Here is a 22,610-nt window from a genome sequence, read left to right on the forward strand (position 1 = left end):
CTAATGTATAAAAATAAAATGTTATTATGTAAAATGTTGTTTGATTAGTCACAAATACAATGCATATTTTCATCATAACAACTTTTTATAATTTTTAGAAACAGGAAATATAATAAAAGATGATTAATGGTCATAATGATGCAATGACAAGTGTGACGGTCAAAGTGATACATTTAAAAAGAAAGAGATGGAGTAGTATTTATAGGAGGACATTAAAATCTACAGTTACATAGTTATAGCTAATAATAAGCTAAATTTATGAGTGCACGCTTCAATAACATGTGTGGGTATTATAATTATTTGAATTTTATTTTGAGCAAATGTAAATAACATATATGAAGTTTATGGATTTGTCATTGCATGCATAGTCGGATATTTCTAAATAATCAAGACTGTAAGTTCATTTAATTTCTCTAGTTAGGCAACAAGCTAGAAACAATACCTCAAAACTATCATAAGAACTTCCTACATTATTACACTGATACTTAATTAATTACCACATCACGAGCTTTCCTGTATGAACTCTTATCTAACACCGAATAAACTATCATACTTCCCCCTTTTCCTAAATATAGCACAATTTGGATTGTTACACCATTCACAATAGACATTAACTTGATCATCTTTTGCTATTAATACGTAAAGAAAATTGTAGTTATGTGCGGTTTTATTAGATTAGTATCAATATATATTTTCTAAATATCCAATTTTATAATTTTCCACATAATTCGAGATATTAAGAGTCAAAATCATGTGTTGAAAAACGTAAAGTCAACCATGATACAATATTTAAGGAATTGATAAGGGAAACATTTAACCTGATTCATGATCAACGCAAAATAAAAATAAAAATAAAAATAAATTGCATTAGCAAAGAGTTTGTAATAAATAACAGGATGGAGGGGTAAAATTGGAACAAAGAAATTACGCAATTTTTTTTACTATCACTCGGCTTTTTAATATAGAAGGAAGATACATCTTGCTTCTTTGAACATCAAAGCGTCTGTAGTCCAACGGTTAGGATAATTGCCTTCCAAGCAATAGACCCGGGTTCGACTCCCGGCAGACGCATTTTTTTTGTTACCATCTACACTTCTATTTAATAGCCCGTGACATTTCTTTATTTCCATCTACACACTCCTTTTTAAAAATACCCGTGACATTTTCTTTATTTCCATCTACACTACTAATTCCTTTTTTAAATGTTCTGTACAGTTACTATTTGCAAGTATTAAGAAAAAATAGTAAAAGTGTGTAAAAAGATGGATTTATATAATAAAATATGGAAAAAAGTATGATATATGGGTAAAAATGTGGGTGGATGTAAGAAAAAAAATGAATAAAGTAATAGAAAGTGAGTGGAAAGCTGTAAATGATGTGGGATAAGATGGGTAAAATAGTAAATTTTTATGTCCAAAAATAGAATAAAGCAAAGTGTAAAGAGCATTATGTAACAGACTAAAACGGAAAGTGTAAAGATCATTTTAAAACGGAGGTATTACTATTTAATATCCTGTGGCGTTTTTTTGTTAATCCCCCTGTCCCAAAATTATAGTCTTGTTTGACTAAAAACATGAGTTTAAAGAAAAATGAAATATAATGTATGGGAAGTGTATGGGAAAGTAGGAAAGTGGAATACGAAGTACGAAGTATAATGTATGGGAAAGTGTAAAAAGTGGAATATAGTGTATGAGAAAGTGGTTAGAAATGCGAAAAAATAATGTCCAGATAAGGAAACATGACTATAAATTTGGGACGCCCAATATAGAAAACATGACTATAATTTTGGGACATAGAGAGAATACCATCTACACCTCTATTTAATACGCCGTGACATTTTTTTTTATTACAGAGTACCATCTACAGTTCTATTTAAAACCCCGTGACATTTTTTTAGTACCTCGTAACAAGAAAATGCCATACCATTTCATCTTCTAATTTCACACTACATATAGTCATATCTTTAATTTCATTTTTCCATTCAATGATTTTCTCTCGCACTCTCTCCTTAATAGAAATCATTTTTGCTCATTTGCAATTCTAATTAGGTGCGTAGTAATAAATTATTGTTCCTTATTTTTGTATGAATTACATTTTTTTTTATTTATTTCAACTACAATACCAACTTATATTATTATCTTCATTGTTTTCTTATTAAAACACGAAATGAAACACAAATATATATTCCATTTGTTATGTGAAGAATAGAAAAATTAGCCACCTTTAAAACATAACAAAGGTCGTGTATGGCTATGGTTTCAAATTTTCAATAGTACTCCGTAGTTCCTTTAATTTGTATTACCTGCCCATGCCTAAAATAATAATTTGAGTATTTTAAAAAGTTAAGTAATACACTTTTCTTTCTTTAAGCATCAAAGCGTCTGTAGTCCAACGGTTAGGATAATTGCCTTCCAAGCAATAGACCCGGGTTCGACTCCCGGCAGACGCATTTTTTTTTTATACAATTGTTTTTATTACCATCTACACTTCTATTTATAACAACAAAATGCCATGCCCCTTCAATCTCCTAATTTCACACTATATACTATATAGCCATATCTTGAATTTCATTTTGCAATTCTAGCTAACTAGCTTACAAGTTATTATTTTGGTATGAATTACATGCTTTTTATTAATTTCAACTACAATACCAACTTACATTATTATCTTTACTGTTTTCTTAACAAAACACAAAACGTGATACAAATATCGTCATATGAAGAATAGAAAATTTAAAGTAATCTTTAAAACATAACAAAGGTTGTGCATGATCATGATCATGGGTTCAATACTAGTTCCTTTAATATCGAGGGATGACTTCTTAAAAGTCTTAACCAATGTCCATTAATTGTTTGAGTTTTGCTTGAATCAACGTTATACTCTCTCTGTTCTTTTCTTTATTTGCATCATTTTGATTTGGAAACTATTCATATACTAAGTTCGACTTAATTTTTTACCAATATATAATAATCAAGTATTATTATGTAAAATATAATACTGGTATCTATCAGCCAATTTGTTTAAAAATTAACGAATAAAAAATGCACGTACATTAAGTTGGATATTCATTTTGCAAGTGAGAAAGTTTCTTTTGGGCAAGTTCGAGTAATGCATGCATATGTTCATTATGCTTATCAGTTGACGTACATTTTCACTAAAGGTCTTCCACGACCATCGTTATTTCCTTGACTTTATATCCAATTCGAATGTATGCCCTCCTTCATATCGGGATATAATAAAGTGTATATTCCTAAAGATAATATTTTTGTAAATATATATATGTATGTTATTGATTCTCATAAGCAGAGTTATACTCCTATATATATATATATATATATATATATATATATATATATATATATATATATATATATATATATATATATATATATATATATATATATATATATATATATATATATATATATATATATATATATATATATATATATATATATATATAATTAATCAATATATATATATATATATTGATTAATTAATGAGAAGTACATATCAAATTAGGGAAAATTACAACAATTATATTCTACACCACCAGCCAACGTTGACCTAGGACATTATAGATAATTTTGGGTGCCTATTAAGGGTAATATTAGAGCCTATATAGTGGATTAGTGGAGTAGGAAGCACAATTTTGTACTATGATTAAGCATGACCAATGATCTTATCCTTGAGAAATATCTTCAACAAAAATGACGTAAACCTTTGTCTCTTTCTTTCTTATTCCTTTCTTCCCTTATTTTAATTTCTATGCCTTATTTAGGTAATTGGATGGCTAATCTTGTCATAATTAAGTTGGTAATAAGTTCAAGGCTTTACTCCTATCTTGTAAATTTTTTACGTAAAATGTACATATGGAATTATGGATATATGACAGGCTAGTCATATGGAGAAGTGTTGTTTAGTACGGAGTACTTCCTCTGTTTCATAATGATGTTTCAATTTAGAATTTTGACACTATTCATAATTGAAGAGAATCTTCCAAATTACTTCCAAGTTCCAATACATAAGAAAAAATATATTCATTGCGGGGTCTTGTTTGATTCGCCTCAAATGAATACTTTAACATTATCAAATTTTTTTAATTTTTGCTAATATATAATCAGAGATATTAATGATACAAAATGTGCGTTGCGTTGACAAACGTGAAAAGTACAAATTAGAATATTAATATGGAACTGAGGGAGTATAAAGGTTTTTCCTCGATGGTTCATATTAATTGTGGCGTTCTCTCTAATGATTATGTAATATTTCAAATGGTGAGATTTTATAATTAGAAGCTTTTACTGGTTAATCAACCGATCCTATGATCAACCCTCGTCTCTTTTATTAGATCTGTTGAATTTACAAATCGAAAATTAAACTAATTAAACTCACATTATGAAGTCTAATTAGATCTGTTGAATTTACAAATCGAAAATTAAACTAATTAAACTCACATTCCATCAAACAAGTGACTTACGTGTTCCATCATTTTCGTTTATTATATGCCATTTATTTAATTGTTTTTTTACCTCTTTGTCAAGGCAATAATATATCTATAGTTTAGATCCAATTATTGACCTTTAATTAATTTTATACGGACAAGTACAAAGCCCCTATTCATCACCAAGGTTTGAAAATCATGACCATTCACGTAACCAATTCATATAATAATAATTTGACCTAAATTTATACATCATTATATTCTCCCCTATGTTACAAATCATCACATGCATGCAAGCTAATTAAATTCTTGCTCCCTTCTAGAAAAATATTTTTCACATTGAAAACCGTGATCTCACAATGCAGGTGTCAAAATCATTTCACTTTATTCTGTTCACATATATACTCGTAGTTATATATAAATATAGATCATCATTGTTCAAAATATAACCAACATAAGTTACATCATCCAAAAGATAATCCTATTATTCTAACACTCCCATTGGTTGGTGATCAAAACCACTCCAGTTGATTAGGTAACTTTATCTTGGACCTTACCATATAAAACCATAATCCTTTCAAAAACAACTTTTGGCATCATTTGCATGAACTTAAAGTATCAAATATTTCTTGACATTATTTTGCATAAAAAAAAAATAGCAAAATTAGTAGAGTTGTTGGAGTAGTTGTAGAAAGTATATGAAATCACCTCCCTTTTTTATATATTTTTAATTTTTTTATTAATAACAATAAAAATTAAACAAATTTGTTCATATAATATAACAAACCCTCATATATGCTCCATTTAAACCTAACCAATATATGAAGTACAAAACTTTCTTACTTGATCAACATTCAATAAATTCTCTCATAATTTCTTTCTTTCTCTCTTTTAAGAGTTTAGGTTTTCTTCAATGACAAAGGAAGCAAAAGGTGCAACCACCAAAAAATGGAGACCTATAACAACAAATTGTTGCTCGGTCGAGGATTCGGTAATCCTAGGGATAAACTTCGCCGGAAAATCAAGAACTTCGTCGGAGCTCATGTCGAAGAACATTGCTCCGTTGCCGTCGTTCCGGCGGTTGGCGTATTCGGGCCACCTTAGTAACCTAAGTAGCTGCTCGTCGCAGCGGATCAATGAGGACTTGGCCCAGTCGTTCGGGCCGGGCTTGGTTGATTTTGAGTTGAGTGAGTTGAGGGCTATAACACAGAATTTTTGTAGGAGTTTTTTGCTTGGGGCAGGTGGGTTTGGGAAAGTGCATAAAGGTTATGTTGATGATAATTTTAAGTGTGGGTTAAAATCTCAAGCTGTTGCTGTTAAACATTTGGATATTGAAGGGTTGCAAGGACATAGAGAATGGCTAGTAAGTTTTTTAAAATTCTTTTTATACAAGTACGTTTGTCTCAATTTAGGTCATGTTCTATGTCAAATTAAGTTCAAATAATTTCAGTTAAATTCAGATAAGATATTTTAAGGAAAAATAAAGGATATTTGAATATTATTTATAACTGAAAAAAGTTTTGATGAGTTGAGGTAATTAAATTCAAATAAGAAAAGTTTAAGAAAAATGAGTGAAAATCATGTTAATATAACACAATCTTTAGTGCAAGTATTTTTTCTTCTAAAAAATGGTTTGACTTTGTGTTATCTTGGTCAACATTATTTGACCTTTGAGTTATGGGTTCATTAAATCGTTACAAAGATCATTCGTCGTCATGTTACATTGTTACTAATGATAGTTGTTAAGAAAATCAATTTTTTCATGAATTTTGAATATTCTTTTTACCTTTTGAATGGAAAATTATCAATTTATTTGGTAGTTTATTATGGAATATTATTTCTTATAGGCCAGTGAGAATTCATGGTCATTGTTAGTTTCTATCTAATATTTCCTTGCTTTGCATAAAAAAAAAAAAAAAATCATGGTCAAAGTTTGACCCGAACAATTACAATGAGGTAATCTTTTAGAAAAGAAGATAGTCAATGATTGATAATTATAGGGTAGTCTGTTAGATTAGGTATTTTTTTCTATAGTTATCCACTAATAACAATTATTAGTGGTTGAGTTTGTTTAATTAAGAAGGACGTACTAATATTGACAAAGTTGTTAATCATATTGTGGGACACATGCAGTCAGAGGTGATATTCCTTGGGCAACTAAGGCATGAAAACCTTGTAAAGTTGATTGGATATTGCTGTGAAGATGAAGAACGTCTCCTTGTCTATGAATTCATGCCTAGAGGCAGCCTTGAAAACCATATCTTCAAGAGTAAGCACCCATGCATGCGCCTTCTTAAATGTTACTACTCATGTTTCAACTATAGCCCGGCCCGATGTCCTCGCCCAAAAAGTGTGGGTTTTTGGGCACCCTAAAATATGTACTTTTAGACCAAAATTCGAACCCGGCCCGAATTTTGATCATCCCAAATAAAAGTCACCCGGATATATCTCACAATAAATTAACCTGCTTAATTTACACGGGTTCCATTATGAATCGCGGTTGTTGTAAGCTGTGTAGACTAGACCTAATCGACATGAGCCCTGCCGTTGGCCCGACACGAAATTTTAAAATTTTAATGGGGCTGGGCAACGTAAAACTACACTGTTAGTTATAAATTTGACCCGGTCCGAAGCCCGACATATTAGGCCCAAAACAACAGGTTTGGGCACAAAAAATTGGCCTAAATCTGGACCCGACCCGACATACGGGCTGATTTTTATGTATCCGCCCAGCCTGCCTATTTAATCAGATCTAGTGTAGACATGTTCAACGGGTTGTGGCCCATTAAAAATCCGGCTCAACCCAGCCCATCGGTTACCCGGCCCGTTAAACAGGTCTATTGTTGTGACATGTTGTTGTTATTAATCTTGTGAACAAATTCATTGACAGGGCTTTCATTATCAATGCCATGGGGAACAAGGCTTAAGATATCAATTGGTGCAGCCAAAGGCCTTGCTTTCTTGCATGGAGCTGAAATACCGGTCATTTACCGCGATTTTAAGACCTCTAATATCTTGCTTGACTCTGTAAATTTCTTCTATCTTTCTAACCTTTCTTTACATTTTCTAATTTGTATTGGCTCAAATTTAATATAATAATTAAGTCATTATTTTAAGTTAAAAAGGTGTTTAAACTCTAATTTTTTTTCATTTGTTTGGGTTTAGGATTTCACTGCTAAACTGTCTGATTTTGGGCTTGCTAAGATGGGCCCTGAAGGATCCGATACTCATGTTACTACTCGGGTTATGGGCACCTATGGTTATGCCGCTCCAGAGTATGTTTCAACAGGTAATCTATAACACCATAAGTCCATAAGTCATAACTAGACCTTGTTATTGAACGGGACGGGTCGGGTCGGAAAAGGATCGCTGAAAGAATCATTTTAAGCGGATTAGTGATGAGCGGCTCAAAGCAGATCGTGGCCCAATAGAGAAATGATCGATAAATGAATAAGAAAAAATGAAAAAAATGAGTCGTATGCTAATATAAGTGAATATGAAGCTATACATATAATTTTTTAGTTCATAACTATTTTAGTTTCCAAAATTATTGTGTTATAAGCTTGACTGCTTGACCCTATATTACTCTTTCCAATAAAGACTTTGTTTAATAAGAGTCTGCCCAATAAAGCAATATTAACTTGACCTTAACCATATACTCATTGGGCTACCCCTTTTAGTTTTGGCCCTCCTAAAATTTGAGTATAATGGTACATGGTCTATAGTATATTGCTTAATTTTTCTACTGGCCTTCCTCCTAAACTTGTTCAAGATCCGCCACTAACCTTTCCAATAACCAGGTCTAGTCATAACATATACACAAAGTATTACATACAAAGTATTACTTCCTCCGACTTTTAATATTTGCAACGTTAGTAACTTTCACGCATGCCTATGCAAACCTTTGATCATTAATATCTTTAATTCTCTTTAAGCAAAAATTATAAAAAGCTAATATTTTGAAAATACAAATTGAGACAAATCTAATAAGATCTTACATGATTATGTTTCATCTTACCTTATATATGTTTTATGCAGGACACTTGACAACAAAGAGCGATGTCTATAGTTTCGGGGTGGTATTACTAGAACTACTTACCGGAAGGCGGTCAATGGAAAAGTCAAGGCCAAAGGGAGAACAACACTTGGTGGATTGGACAATGCCATACTTGTCTAGCAGCAGAAAACTAAGGTACATTATTGACCCAAGATTAGGAGGGCAATACTCAGTGAAAGGGGCTAAAGAAATGGCCCAATTGGCCCGACAATGTGTGAGTCTAAACCCGAAAGACAGGCCCAAGATGCCCGTGGTTGTACAAACACTCGAAGGGTTGCAAATTTACAAGGATATGGCGGTTTCTTGTGGGTTATGGCCACCACCTAATGGTAAATCAAGTAGGGCTAATAATAATGGAGTTTGTAATAAAGGTAGGGGGTATTGTAGTAAACCTTCACTTGTTGCACCAATGAGGAAAAAATGATTTGCTAATTAAGTTGCTAAAATGCAATTATGGAGTATATGAGTAGTAGATTATAGTGGGATGATATTTATGTTTGAAGGGGTGTACCAAAAGGCATGTTAGTTATGTCATGATGCCATGTAATGTACATATTTTGGGTGTGATAATATTAATATTAGTGTGGATGAATAATATGTTAGTCGTTCATGCGAAAATTGTTGTTCATATAAGGAGAATAGGATATGATATACTTCGTATTATACTATGTATGTCGTTTCAATAGAGACGTCATAGGGCACTTTTCTTTTGCACGAGTAATAATATAATCATGAAGTCATACAAATTGTTATTAGGTAAGAAGGACCCTACTGAACCAACATCTATCGCAGGTTAGCTAACCTAGCTATGCAGGTTTACGTTTGAGCCATTTCCAACCATTATGCTACTGATGGGGCTCGACCCTCTAATTTTTAAATCACAAGTTAAATTCCCCACCAACTTGGGTTGATTTAGTCGACCTTATTAAAACATTAATTAATCCTTAGCTAGCTAATACACCTTCAATAAATATAGTCTAGAGAGTGTAGTTAGTTATTCCACTTACCTCACTAGAATGAATAATATCCTTACCTACCAAATGCCATAACAAACATACAAGTACATGACATGATCATTGCCTATTTGCATATATTCTTTCAACCTTTGGGCAAAACTTAAAATAGAAAGGTATAGTCAACCAAATGGAAAGCTATAGTTGGAAGTGGACACTCATTGTATGGTAACAAATTGTTTTGGTAAAGTTGGACGAAAATGGAGGTTTCACAATGTTGACCTTAAATATATATATTCCTACCTTAAAGACGGACTTCTTCTGTTCTATTTTAGTTGCAATATTTTCTACTCATCCTAATTTTTAGTACGTAGTACTTCTATAATAAGGTTATGTTTTGTTCTCCTTATTCCTATTGCCTATTAAATTAGACCAGAAAAAACAGATCAAACCAAATTATAAAAGATAAAAAACACTCATAAAAAACATTCAGACTAAACTAGATCAGGCCAGATCAGATCATGAAAATGCCACATAAGTGATCTTTGTACATAGTTGAAGAATGACAACACACTTCAGATTTAATACTTTTTCAAGAAGAAGGCAGCTATAATCATATTAATTAATCTATCATATTAATTAATTTCATTAAGGAGTAAAAAAGTGCAAAAGGTTGACCAAAATTTCGGAAAATGAATTAACAAAATATATCATTGCTTGTTAATTTGGAAAAGTTGGGCAATTCCCCACAAAGAAAGAAACGTGAGAAAGACACTACCCTTCACGTTCAAAGTCCAACACTCCCCCAACAAAGAGCATCCTGCACTTGCCTTAGTGCGTGCGTGCTTGACGCACAATACATCAACTTCTTTATTCATTTTAGCCTAACCTTTTTTACCAGCTCTCATATGAAACTGTCATACACATAAAATCGTTAATGTCAGCATTAAAATAAGATAACTATTTTACTTCATCCATTCCGGAAAAATTACATCATTTGTTTTTTTACACTATTCACACTATGATTTCGGCCATTTTTAGTCATGTTGGGTCATATTAGATGCGTATCGATATATATTTTCTAAATATTAATTTTTTATAATTTTTACTTGCACACGATTTGAGATATTATGAGTCAAAATAATAGGTAGAGGAGTAAAAGTCAACCATGATGCGATATTTCCATGAACGAAGGAAGTATTAGAAACTATAGTTATTTAAACGAAGATTATAATAAAAATAATATGTAGTACTCCCTCCATTCCTTTATGTTGTTCCCATAAAGAATGTTGGGGGGTTTTTAAGAAAACTGAATCTTTGTTTGTATTGGGATAAGAGTAATGATTGGGTGTAAGAATAATGATTGTGTGTAAGAGATTATATATTTAAAATAAAGTAAGGAGAGAGAAAATATTAAATAAATAAGATAAATGAGAGATATTTCATTAACAAAATAATCAGATTAAAATCGAACCAGAAAAAGAACAAAATTAGAACAACTCTAAATCGAACCACTAAATCGAACCAGAAAATTCGATTTAAAATATAACCAAAAAATAAGAAAATCCAACAAAAACCCAGAAATTTAGACTTCAATAACTCACAAATTCGTGAACATTCAACCCGAAATTCGACCAAAATTCGACCAAAATCAAACCCCAAAATTCGACAAAAATCAAACCAAAATTCGAAATCAAACCAAAATTCGAGAACAAAATCAAACCAAAATAAACCCGAAATAAACCCCAAAAATCAACCCGAAATCAAAATTCGAGAACAAAATCAAACCAAAATAAACCCGAAATAAAATCAAACCAAAATAAACCCGAAATAAACCCCAAAAACCAAAATTCGAGAACAAAATCAAACCAAAATTCGAGAACAAAATTCGAGAACAAAATTCGAGAACAAAATCAAACCAAAATAAACCCGAAATCAAAATTCGAGAACAAAATCAAACCAAAATAAACCCGAAATAAAATCAAACCAAAATAAACCCGAAATAAACCCCAAAAACCAAAATTCGAGAACAAAATCAAACCAAAATAAACCCGAAATAAACCCCAAAAACCAAAATTCGAGAACAAAATCAAACCAAAATAAACCCGAAATAAACCCCAAAAATAAACCCAAAATTCGAAATCAAACCAAAATTCGAAACCAAAATCAACCCGAAATAAACCCCAAAAAATCGACCAAAATCAAACCAAAATTCGAGAACATTCAACCCGTAATTCGACAAAAATTTCGGCAAAAAGTTCGTCCAAAATCAACCAAAAATTCGACAAAAAATTAACCAAAAACTCGACCAAAATCAACCAAAAAAACAACCCAGAAATTCGTCATAAGTTCGCAAAAAAAAAAAACCCTAAAAATTTGAAACGTGAATACAAAAATAAATAAATACCCAATTGATCTCAATTTCACGATTTTGAGGATTTAGAGGTCAAATTCGACCATGAAAACTCTAGATCTAGGGTTTTCGTGGTCGAATTTCACCATCTAAAACCATAATACGTATTCTACAGCTTTTTCGGGTGGTGGTGGCGGTGGCGGAGTTGTGGTGGTGGTGGCGGCGATATTGAACGAGGAGAGAGAAAAGTGAGAGAGGAAGGAGGAGAGGGAGAAAAGTGAGAGGAGGAATATGAAAATGAAGAACATCTTTGATGTTCTTGAGGGTATCAGCAATCTTTGATGTTCTTGAGGAAGGTCGAATTTCAGCAATGAAAGGAGGTTGAAGAGAGAGAGAGAAATCAGTGAGGTGAGAGAGAGTGAAATCGGAGGTGAGAGAGAGTGGAGGTGAGAGAGAGTGAAATCAGAGAGGTGAGAGAGAGTGAAAGTGACGGTAGTGGGGTGGGGTTATGGGGGGTGAGAAATTAATTAAATAAGGGTGGTGGGGAAAAAGAGGGTGGAAAAAAGGTAGAATCTTAGGGTTTTTTGGTAAATAGTGGGGAATCTTAGGGTAAATTGGTAAAAAAACTATGGCCAAAAATAGTAAAGATTCAGTAGGGGAACAACAAAAAGAAATGCCAAAAAAGGAAATGGGAACAACAAAAAGGAATGGAGTGAGTAGAATATACTCCGTAACTATTTAATTGAAAATTACAACTATTTGGTAAAAAATTAAGCTATGTTCTGTTTGACTTATTTCATGCAGAATAAGTTCAAATAAGTTCAGAAAAATAAATTTCAATAAGTTTAGTTAAGTTCAGATAATTTAGTTACATTCGAATGAATTCAGTTAAATTCAATTAAATTCGGACAAAACAATTCAAAAAGTGAAATACACCACCATATATATAAGTTTTTGTAAACCTTTTTGCACTTCTTCAAGTTTTCTTCATTCAAATGCACCCAATTTCAATTCATTTTCCCTACCATTTTACTTAGTTCTAACAATGGCTTCAAACATGTACAACAAACCCAAGAAATCCAATGTTTCATCAACCTCAAATTACAAACTCTGTATTACTCTTTTCTTCACCGTCATTTTCACAATCCCAGCACTTTTCCTCCTCCAAAACAACCCATCTTCCCTTTGTTTCCCACCTTTCTCCACCACCACCGTCAAAAACCCATGGGCGGGGGACTTACGCGCCGCCACCTTTGCCTGGAACCACCTCGCCTTCACGGCGGAGCATCGGCCAAAACCACTCAAAGTCGCCGTCTTCTCAAGAAAATGGCCCACCGGGTCAGCCCCTGGAGGAATGGAGCGTCACGCATACACGCTTCACAGCGCGTTAGCCGAACGCGGTCATAAAATCCACGTCTTCACCTCCCCTTACGATCAACCAATCACAAGCCCCGCCACGTCATCACTAGTCTATCCAATCATACACTGCCACGAGGGCGAACCGGGAAAATGGCGGTACAACAAAGCATGGGAGCAATTCACTGAAGAAAATGACCAGGAACCGTTTGACGTGGTCCACACTGAGAGCGTGGCACTCCCTCATTGGCTAGCGCGTCAGTTAACCAACCTTGTGGTGACGTGGCACGGCATAGCTTTAGAGAGCTTACAGTCGAGCATCTACCAAGATTTAGCCAGGCAACCGGGTGAGCCAATGTCACCCGGTTTTAACCAGAGTATTCAAGGAACGGTCCCAAAAGTACTAAACGAAATAAGATTTTTCCGTAATTATCAACATCACGTTGCAATTAGTGATAGTTGTGGTGAGATGTTAAGAGATGTGTACCAAATACCATTAAAGAGAGTACATGTTATTATTAATGGTGTTAATGAAGGTGATTTTAGGGAAGAAGTTAGATTAGGAGAAGAGTTTAGATCTAAGATTGGTATGCCTAAAAATGCTAGTTTGGTTATTGGTGTGGCAGGGAGATTGGTTAAGGATAAAGGGCATCCCTTAGTTCATAGGGCATTTTCTAAGTTTGTTAAGGGTCACCCAAATGTGTACTTGATTGTGGCCGGGTCGGGCCCATGGGAGAATCGATACAGAGAATTGGGCCCCCAAGTTTTGGTCTTAGGGTCCATGAAACCGTCTGAGTTAGGAGCCTTTTATAACGCGGTTGATGTTTTTCTGAACCCGACTTTGAGACCACAAGGGCTCGATCTTACACTTATGGAGGCTATGATGAGTGGGACCCCCGTTATGGCTTCGAGGTTTCCGAGCATTAAAGGGACCATTGTGGTGGAAGAGGAGTTCGGGTTTTTGTTTGCTCCGAATGTGGACTCGTTGGTCGAGACGTTGGAAGAAGTGGCTAAAGAAGGTTCTAGAAGGTTGGCTCAAAGAGGGAAGGCTTGTAAGGAATATGCACATTCTAAGTTTACTGCACAAAAAATGGCCTTAGCTTATGAAAGGTTGTTTCTTTGTGTAAAAAATGAAACATTTTGCATTTATCCTTGAAAGTAAAAAGATCAAGAGTTGTCTTTTTTTCCTTCTTTCTTTTTGAACACAAGTTTTCTCAAGAGTAGGGTACTATACATAATTCATATGAGTACTTATTTGGTTTACCAGAGTTGATGAATTTTTAAGCTCGAGTAGAAATTTACTGCAGTTCACATCAAGCAGTATTTAATTGCATTTTAGATCGAGTGTATCGATATTTGACACTGATTAACATCGAAAAATAGAGAATTTATTCACTTTTCTGCACAGATTTTCCATCAAACTCATACTGAAGTCATACATACTGCCAAACCAGACATGATCATCATGAGCCCGGCCCAAACTTTTTATTTTTGGTTGGGTTTCGGACAACTAAAAATTGCATTTTTTTAGTTATAAATTTGGCCCAACCCGAATGGCCCAAAACCCGGTATTTTGGCCCGAAATAGCGGGTTTTGGGCATAAATTTTCGGCCTGAAGTTTGGCCTGGCCCCGCCCGACATGATGGGTAGAATTTTTAAGACGTGGCCCGGCCCAAACCCAGCATGGCCCGCAATTTGATCAGGTCTATGTCAAACTATTACTGCAGTGTGGGAACTTGCAGGTCTAAAACCTGTTCTTATCATATATCAGCAGAAACAAAACCAGTGCTCCGTATAGTTTATCATTTGAAACACAAAGATGTGAATATTCAAGATATAAGCTGAATATACTGAATTAGAGAGAAACCTAAGTAGACTTACAAATTTAATGCAGATTTCATACCATGAACCAGGAATCAAACAGACAAAAATTTTAGATCGAACTCAGTCACCCATGCTGTATAGTGTTAAACCCTTTTCTGCATTACTCGGCGTGTTACAGTTTACATTTCCTTGCATCAGACTTGCAGATTCATCATATAGCAGGAACCTGAATTTCAAGACTATTAAGTAATACAGATTAGAATCTCTATATGCAAAAATGTAGCTCAATATAATTTTTTTTTTGGTAAGAGGTCAATATAAGTTTATGGTTCCTTGATGCATATCATAAACATCATAGTGGGAGGAAAAAAGAAAAAAAAGTGTTACATGAATATTATTTCTGTACAGAAATGAGCATATCCAAACCTTCAACCTCCTCTAATTCCAGCTATTCCAGTTGAGAAGAAACTCTGTCACGTTCAAACCGATCATAAGCATGCTTAGTTCTCAAGAACAAGAGCAGACAAGAAAAGAGCCCTACAACTGACAGGCATCCCCACCAAAAAAAGGTCCAAAAATAGCAGTGTCTTCCCATACAAACAACAGTATCAGTAACCATTGAGATTTTCTGAGTTGAGTTTCCGGCATGGGAATCATAAACCACAGCAGCTAGTAAACCATAAACTAGGGAACCAATTGGGATGTTTGTGATGAGGATATTGTGGTTGACACCTACACTTGAAGGTCCGAAAAGTTCGGATGTTATGGAAACGGCTGCAGCAAATATGAAACCAGAGCTGAGTCCGATTAGTGCTGTTCCTGTTTGGAGTGTTAGGGCAGTTCCTGATCCTGTGAGCAAGAAGAAGGCTATTGGGGTTGGGATAAGGGCAATTGCTAGCCAACCTGTTCTTGCAAAGTAGAACTTCCTGTTCAAAATTTGGGTTGGAAGTTTCATCAGATAACTTCAAACATTTTCGAGAAAACTATATTCATTAAAATACAAAAGAAAGAAAGAAATGAAAAGAAAACAATCTAAGAGTGGACTCACGTCTTTTGCTCAAAACTTAGGCTCCGTTCTATTGGACTTATTTTGTCTGAACTTATATTATCTGAACTTATTTGAACTTAACTGAGCTTAACTGAACTTATCTGAGCTTATCTGAACTTATCTGAACTTATTTCATCTGAAATAAAATTATTTGTGCAAGAAAATGTCTGAAAAAAACTTATTTTTTCTTAACTTAACTGAACTTATCTGAACTTATCTTGATTTATTTTGTCTAAAATAGTTAAAATAAGTCGAACAGAAGAACAGAGCCTAGCTCTTACTTAATAAAATAAAGTAAAAAGTCGGGAGGGGTGTGAGATTAGACTATCAGAGCATTATAAATTTATAAAAAAAACAAAGTTAATGAAACCATCAAACTCAACAAAAGTTCAGCTGTGAAAACAAGATGAACTTGCTTTAAACCATCACATGTTTTGTATTAGGACCAATTAGTTGATGCCAAAATGAATGCTGATATAGTATAAGATATGTCATTCAGAAGGATGAATTACTCACGCTCGAATATAATCTGGAGTGGCTGAAAGTAAGCGGCCAAAGAAGGAGAAAGATGAATAGAGAGTTATGAGACTCGAGGTGCTTGAACTCTGCCCAAGTGACTGAGCAATCTGACCTAGATTATTACTATAAACCAACCCTATTGTTCCTCCACAAAAATAAGCAATATAATAGAGCCAGAAATCCACCCTGCAAACAAGTTCTGAAGCTGAATGTTCTTCCCCAAGCATCACTAATTGATCCTTCTTGATCACTGTACCGCAACAGACATCATTTTTGCCTGCATTAAGTACAGTGAAGCCTGCATTAAGTACAGTGAAGCCATTAGAGCATCTTCAATGGTTGTAGCTAGGGACTTGTTTGCAATTTGCAAAAGTCACAAGCTACTAGCTTAACTTTTGGAGTGAACCTAATTTAATAGCAAGCTTAACCATTGGAGAATTAAATTAGCTGGCCAAGCAAAAATCTGCCCAATTAGAATGCAAGTTTTAATGAAAATAAAGTTTAAATTAAATGATTACTCCTTCTGCATTTTTTTTAGGAGTCACACTTACCATTTCCGGCGCCTTTTTCATTAGGACTTCCATTTTTAGTAACTTTTCTACCCCACCTTATAATTATTTAATTCATCTAATTTCCTCTAGGGACAACCAATACAATAAACTGCCTCTCTACTTTGATTAAAATACTTTTTCCATTATCTTTTTCTATTTGTTTATTACTCCCTCCCCCACTTGCTTTATTATTTTTATTAGATTCAACTCTCCTTCCTTAATACGGGTACCAGTCAACATGTGACTCCTAATAAAATACGGAGGGAGTAATTGAAAAGTGAACATAATTTAACAGCAAGCTAGTTTGGTAAATTAGCTTGCCGCTGTGACATAAACTAGCTAGAATGTAAAAATTAGCTTAAAATCTTAGTTGGCATGACAAGCAAATTTAACAATTAGCTTACCATTAAGGATGCTCTTAGTAGATCTATCCCCATTTGCATTCCGATTCCCGAGCAAAGACATGGCATCTAAAGCATAGTCGCCCCCTCGAGTGGACATTTCCTTGTGGAGCTCCAAATCATCATGATCAACAAGAATGAAACCCGGCCCATCAATTTGGAAGTTAGAATGAACCTCTTTGAACCAATCTCGAGCATAGACAATCCCGGGAATGCATAAGGGGAGGAAAAGTAGGAAAGTCGCCCCACCAAAGAGAAAACGTGAAGATATCATATCATTTGTGGATGAGGTAAGGAAAAGGAGGTAAAAACCAGTACAAACTGCTAAGAAGTTAAGGAAAAAGAAAATAAGGGAGTCCCTTTGAACAGCTACAGAAGGGAGAGGATCAAGTTCAGGTTGTCTTAAGATTGGGATTAAGGCAGCAAATGAAGTTAAGAGGGGAATTAGGGCATTTAATAGCAGGTAAAGGGGATTTGAAGATGGGTTTATTGAGTTAGCTGCTAAGGTGTATAATGCAGCACTTACACCATTGAAACTGACTGTAAGAGAGAGTGCAAGAGCTCGGTTTGCTGGGAAGTTTTTAATGCAGAGGACAAAACATACAGTATTGAACCAGCAGATGCTGCACCCAGATAATAAGCATAGGAAAAATACCTGTCAAATAAAAAGAAGAATAGTTTAGGAACATGATGTAGAAACTTTCATGTTCCATAGAAATGTTTTTATAAGACAGATTTATGGTCAATAAAGTTGTGGAAATTCCAGTTTTCTTGCCTGAATTTAACACAAAAGCATGGTACACTTGAGGGTAAAGTACCTTAAAGTTTTCACACATTCATCTTCTAAAGTATTCTCATATCTCATGTAGTCATGTACCATTATGATATAGAACTACTGTATTCTGTCTAATCATTGTTATCCTGCTTTTTATGTAGATTAGAAGCAGAGTAATGTTCATAATCTTTGTTTTGTTTTGGGAAACAAAGAAAAACAAACAGTATTGAACCAGCAGATGCTGCACCCAGATAATAAGCATAGGAAAAATACCTGTCAAATAAAACCAAGAATAATTTAGGAACATGATGTAGAAACTTTCATGTTCCATAGAAAAGTTTTATAAGACAGATTTATGGTCAATAAAGTTGTGGAGATTCCAGTTTTCTTACCTGAATCCAACAAAAAAGTATGGCACACTTGAGTTGAGGGTAAACTACCTTAAAGTTTTCACACATTCATCTTGTAAAAGTATTCTCATATCTCATGTACCATTATGCTATAGAACTACTGTCTTCTGTCTAATCAATGTTACCCTGCTTCTTGTATAGATTAGAAGCAGAGTAATTTTTCATAATCTTTTGTTTTGTTTTGGGAAACAAAGAAAGGAAAAGTTCACCAAACTTCAGCTTATTTGTTTCAAAATTGGAAAAATTGTAACCTAAGCAACTCTTAGTTTCTTTCCTAGTTACCTAATTCGCGCTTGTATGAGATTGGGAATGGGTTCGCAATTTACTACCTAATTTGTCAAGTTATGCCGAAAAGGTACCACTTTCATGTTATAGTTTCTTTCCTAGAAACTTTCATGTTCGATATATAGCCACTAGTCAGTTCAGATTTTAACAAGAAAATGGCAACAGAAGTTTTGAGAAAATTTTCTATGGTTTTATGAGAGGCAAAAGAATGTGTAACCTCACTACTAATTGCAAGAAAAGTTTCTAACACAAAATATGGTTACAAAGTTTTGGAAGTTCCGAATTTCTTCCCTGAATCCAACATGAAAGCACGGTACTTGATGGTAAAATAGCTTAAATTTCTCACACATTCTTCTTGTAAAGTAATCTCATTTAACATTATGCTTCATAAGTAATAGAACTACTAGCTGTCTTTGGTCTAGTCAATAATCAATATAACCCTGATCATAAGAGCTTCTTGTGGAGTAAAATAGAAGCAAAGTAATTTTCATAATCTTTTATGATTTTTGATTTGTTTTGGGAAGAAAGGAAAGGAAAAGTTCACCAAACTTCAGCTTTTTGTTTCAGATAGATTAGAGAAATTATAACCCATCCAACTTTTGATTTCTTTCCTTCAGTCACAACTCATAAGCTAGGAAAGAGTAAGAAATCAGTAAAGATAAGTTTAACTTCCACCGCCAAAATTTAATATTTTTATTTCCTTTTAGATTTGAGCATAGGTTAACTACTTAACTTTCCATTCCTGAACCATGCAATAATCTCTAAACAGCCTGATATACAGCCTGAAATTGGCAACTGCTAGCAATAAGTACTCCTTAAAGATGGTAGCAATTAGTTTTAAGTTCACAAATTCTTATTTATAAGGGTTGTACAATAAATATTGTAAACTGGAGTAAAATTTATAAGGGTTATACAATTAATATTGTAAACCGGAGTAAAAGTTAACTCAAAATGATTAAAAGTTAAGCTTATATATGTAAAAGTTATCTATTTTTTAGTGATAAAATTTTTCATTTTAGTAAAACTTATTTGTTCAAAATCACTAATAATGTATAAAATTAATTATTTAACCTTTTAAAATGTTTATCTATCAACTTTTTTTACTAATATAAAAGTTAATCAAAACTAGGTTAAAGTTACAAAAAAAATGGGTAAAAATTATCTTGGTGTACAATAAATTTCTTATATACCTTGTGCGCGCAAGATCTTTTGTTTTAAGTTTGCCACCAACATACTGTATAACTTTACCATAAGCCCACTTCTTAATTAAAGAAATAAACTACTTTTTTTTTTTTTTGAGGGAAAGAAATAAGCTACTTCTATTTGTACATAAAATAGGTAACATCCAACTAACTAATTAAATTTAGCAATACAGTTTTGCACAACAAGTTAACAACCAACAACGACGTATTACCTATATTTTTGGTCAATAGTTATGCGTAGTTGCGCACCATGGTAAGAGTATCATTTTATTTATTTACGAGTATTTAATTATTTATGTGTTAATGCGAACGATGGAATTACTACGTCATACGTGCATCATATGTGCTATACAATGTACGAGACTACGAGCCCACTTATTTATAGATGTGTGTTCGTGTCATTCAGTGCACCCATTGGCAGATGTTCTATATGGCTTCAGGGTCGGCCCCGTACGGAAAATGTTTGGTTGACCCTAAGGGTTGGCAACCCTTAAGATACATAGAACATAAAATAATATATAAGTGTAATTAATTGGAGAGAGAAAATATTGTAAGGTGAGTTTCAATGCATTTGTAACCAATCATAATTCAATATGTAAAGGGTTACCAACCCTTAGGGTTACTCTATCATTATCCGCCCCGTACATGTCCACAGTGGGACACAGAACAATGCCACCAAGTTCAAAAGGGCCCAAATTGAGTGAAAACATTAAATAAAACAATCATTTTCTATGAATAACAGTATAATAAAGTTATGGGCCTTATAGCACTCTAACTACAACGAGAAGTGTACAACTCTCTAAGTGAAATAGACAAAACACAAAGAATTATTGGGTTGTAATATTGACAAATTTGGCACAGGACCTCTTATTTACTTGGGCGGGCCCGCCCCTCGCATAGAAAATTTCATAGTGCATATTTTGTTACGACCCCTAACATTTGTGTGTAACTGTATAAATTATACGGATTATACTATACTCCCTCCGAATTTATTTAAGAGATACACTTGTCTTTTCCGACCGTATTATTTAAGAGATACACTTATCATTTTTAGTAACTTATCAACCGCACCATCTAATTAAATAATACTCCCTCCGTCCCAGATTAGTTGTTACACTTACCTTTGCACAAAGTTTTAGGTGATAAGTGGTTGTTTGGTTATCAATTGTTATTTTATTGAAAAAGTAGATGTGATAAAAGTTAGTGGGGTAATTTTTTATATTGAATGAGAGGGTGTGGGGACCAAAAGAAATTTAGTGGGAAGAGAGACAATATAATAATTGTGGGGTCATTCCTAATTTAGAAGTGTAACAACTAATCTGGGACGGCCGAAAAAGGAAAGTGTAACAATTAATCTGGGACGGAGGGAGTACATCTAATTTACCCATCCCACCTCCAACCCCACCGGCCACCTCCCAAAATGACATGGTCCCCACTTGTTTACATATTAAAATATCCACCTAACCCCACTTGCTTTATTATTTTATTTCATTTAGTTCTTCTTCTTAATACACGTATTCAGCAAGTGCATCTCTTAAATAAAAACGGAGGGAGTATTCCTTAATTATTCTACTGGTCCCTTCGTAAAATGTGTCCAAGATTTGCAAGTGAGTGCACCAAAACTTGCCATTATTTTGGGCCTCTAATATAAGAACAAAACATAACATCAATATCATTTATTTATGAGGACAATGACTATACTAAAGAAAAGAAAAGAAGAGAGAGAAAGAAAGAAAAGTTACCACAAAATAAGGGGGAGAAAAGAGGCCACGAAGAACAAACCATTGAAGACCATAACCAAACAAGCCCATAAAAGAAGCAATGAACATAACACTCCATAATGGCAAATACATCAAAGCCAATCCAGAAGACCAACCAAACGCTTTCCCCAAATCTGACGCCACCGCCAAGTAGTTGAGCTGCACCTGTGATATACCCAGCAACGCCTTCATCTCCGACGAGTACGCCGAGAAATCAAAGTTAGTCCCTGTAAAAGCTTGTAACCAGATCGTCGCAACTAAAATTACCCATTTTCGAGATTGACCCGCCATTGATAGTGATAGTGTTAGTTTTATGAGACTGAAAAGGGGTTGTTGTTGTTGTTTTCGCCGCTTTTTTGATGGCGGTGGTGGTGGTGGTGGTGGGTTTTTGGGAGTGTAGGAGTATGGAGAAGATGATGATGATATAGGGGAGTCTTTTGAATTGCGAGGTCTCATTGTATTTATTATTTGTATGGGGGATATTTTGTGATTGATGGTGTTAATTAGAGGTGGGGTCGAATTGTTTGATCTTGACAAATTGGGAATTGATGTGTCAATTTCTTTGGTTCATCTTTGTTCTTCATTGAAGTGAATTTGATCTATATGTGGTGGTGGGGAGAGAGAAAAAAACAAAAGAGAAATAGGACCTTTTGTTGAAAGGGAATTTGCCAA

At 34.0% G+C, this 22,610-nt stretch overlaps 3 protein-coding genes and 2 non-coding genes across 8 annotated transcripts; 4 read left to right on the plus strand and 1 right to left on the minus strand.

Annotated features, from left to right (window-relative positions):
* Window positions 1-999: 999 nt before the first annotated feature.
* Window positions 1,000-1,071, plus strand: TRNAG-UCC (transfer RNA glycine (anticodon UCC)). Its single transcript has one exon. It is a non-coding gene; the product is annotated as a tRNA-Gly (tRNA).
* Window positions 1,072-2,377: 1,306 nt separating this feature from the next.
* On the plus strand, window positions 2,378-2,449 carry TRNAG-UCC (transfer RNA glycine (anticodon UCC)). Its single transcript has one exon. It is a non-coding gene; the product is annotated as a tRNA-Gly (tRNA).
* Window positions 2,450-5,227: 2,778 nt separating this feature from the next.
* LOC110795248 (probable serine/threonine-protein kinase PBL15) lies at window positions 5,228-9,103 on the plus strand. Its single transcript, XM_022000253.2, has 5 exons — window positions 5,228-5,807; window positions 6,578-6,713; window positions 7,335-7,471; window positions 7,610-7,733; window positions 8,483-9,103. Exons 1-5 carry the CDS (start codon window positions 5,358-5,360, stop codon window positions 8,923-8,925), a joined length of 1,290 nt encoding a protein of 429 aa, XP_021855945.2. The 5' UTR covers window positions 5,228-5,357; the 3' UTR covers window positions 8,926-9,103.
* Window positions 9,104-12,798: 3,695 nt separating this feature from the next.
* On the plus strand, window positions 12,799-14,426 carry LOC110795249 (uncharacterized). The gene has a single exon (XM_022000254.2). The coding sequence runs from the start codon at window positions 12,853-12,855 to the stop codon at window positions 14,317-14,319; it is 1,467 nt and encodes a 488-aa protein (XP_021855946.1). The 5' UTR covers window positions 12,799-12,852; the 3' UTR covers window positions 14,320-14,426.
* A 699-nt stretch (window positions 14,427-15,125) lies between these two features.
* Window positions 15,126-22,582, minus strand: LOC110795207 (protein NUCLEAR FUSION DEFECTIVE 4). Of its 4 annotated transcripts, none has more exons than XM_056830543.1 (5): window positions 21,921-22,582; window positions 17,510-18,161; window positions 16,552-16,852; window positions 15,414-15,913; window positions 15,126-15,213 (listed from the first exon to the last, which is right to left on the minus strand). In XM_056830543.1, the coding sequence occupies exons 1-4, from the start codon at window positions 22,392-22,394 to the stop codon at window positions 15,436-15,438; spliced, it is 1,905 nt and encodes a 634-aa protein (XP_056686521.1). In that variant the 5' UTR covers window positions 22,395-22,582; the 3' UTR covers window positions 15,126-15,213; window positions 15,414-15,435. The 4 variants fall into 4 exon arrangements, with proteins under 4 accessions (XP_056686521.1, XP_056686520.1, XP_021855888.2 ...); XM_056830542.1 differs by having other exon boundaries at window positions 15,126-15,226; XM_022000196.2 differs by lacking the exon at window positions 15,126-15,213 and having other exon boundaries at window positions 15,258-15,913; window positions 16,552-16,831.
* Window positions 22,583-22,610: the final 28 nt, after the last annotated feature.

The sequence above is a fragment of the Spinacia oleracea genome, chromosome 6 (genome assembly GCF_020520425.1).
Source record: "Spinacia oleracea cultivar Varoflay chromosome 6, BTI_SOV_V1, whole genome shotgun sequence".
Taxonomy (NCBI): Eukaryota; Viridiplantae; Streptophyta; class Magnoliopsida; order Caryophyllales; family Amaranthaceae; genus Spinacia; species Spinacia oleracea.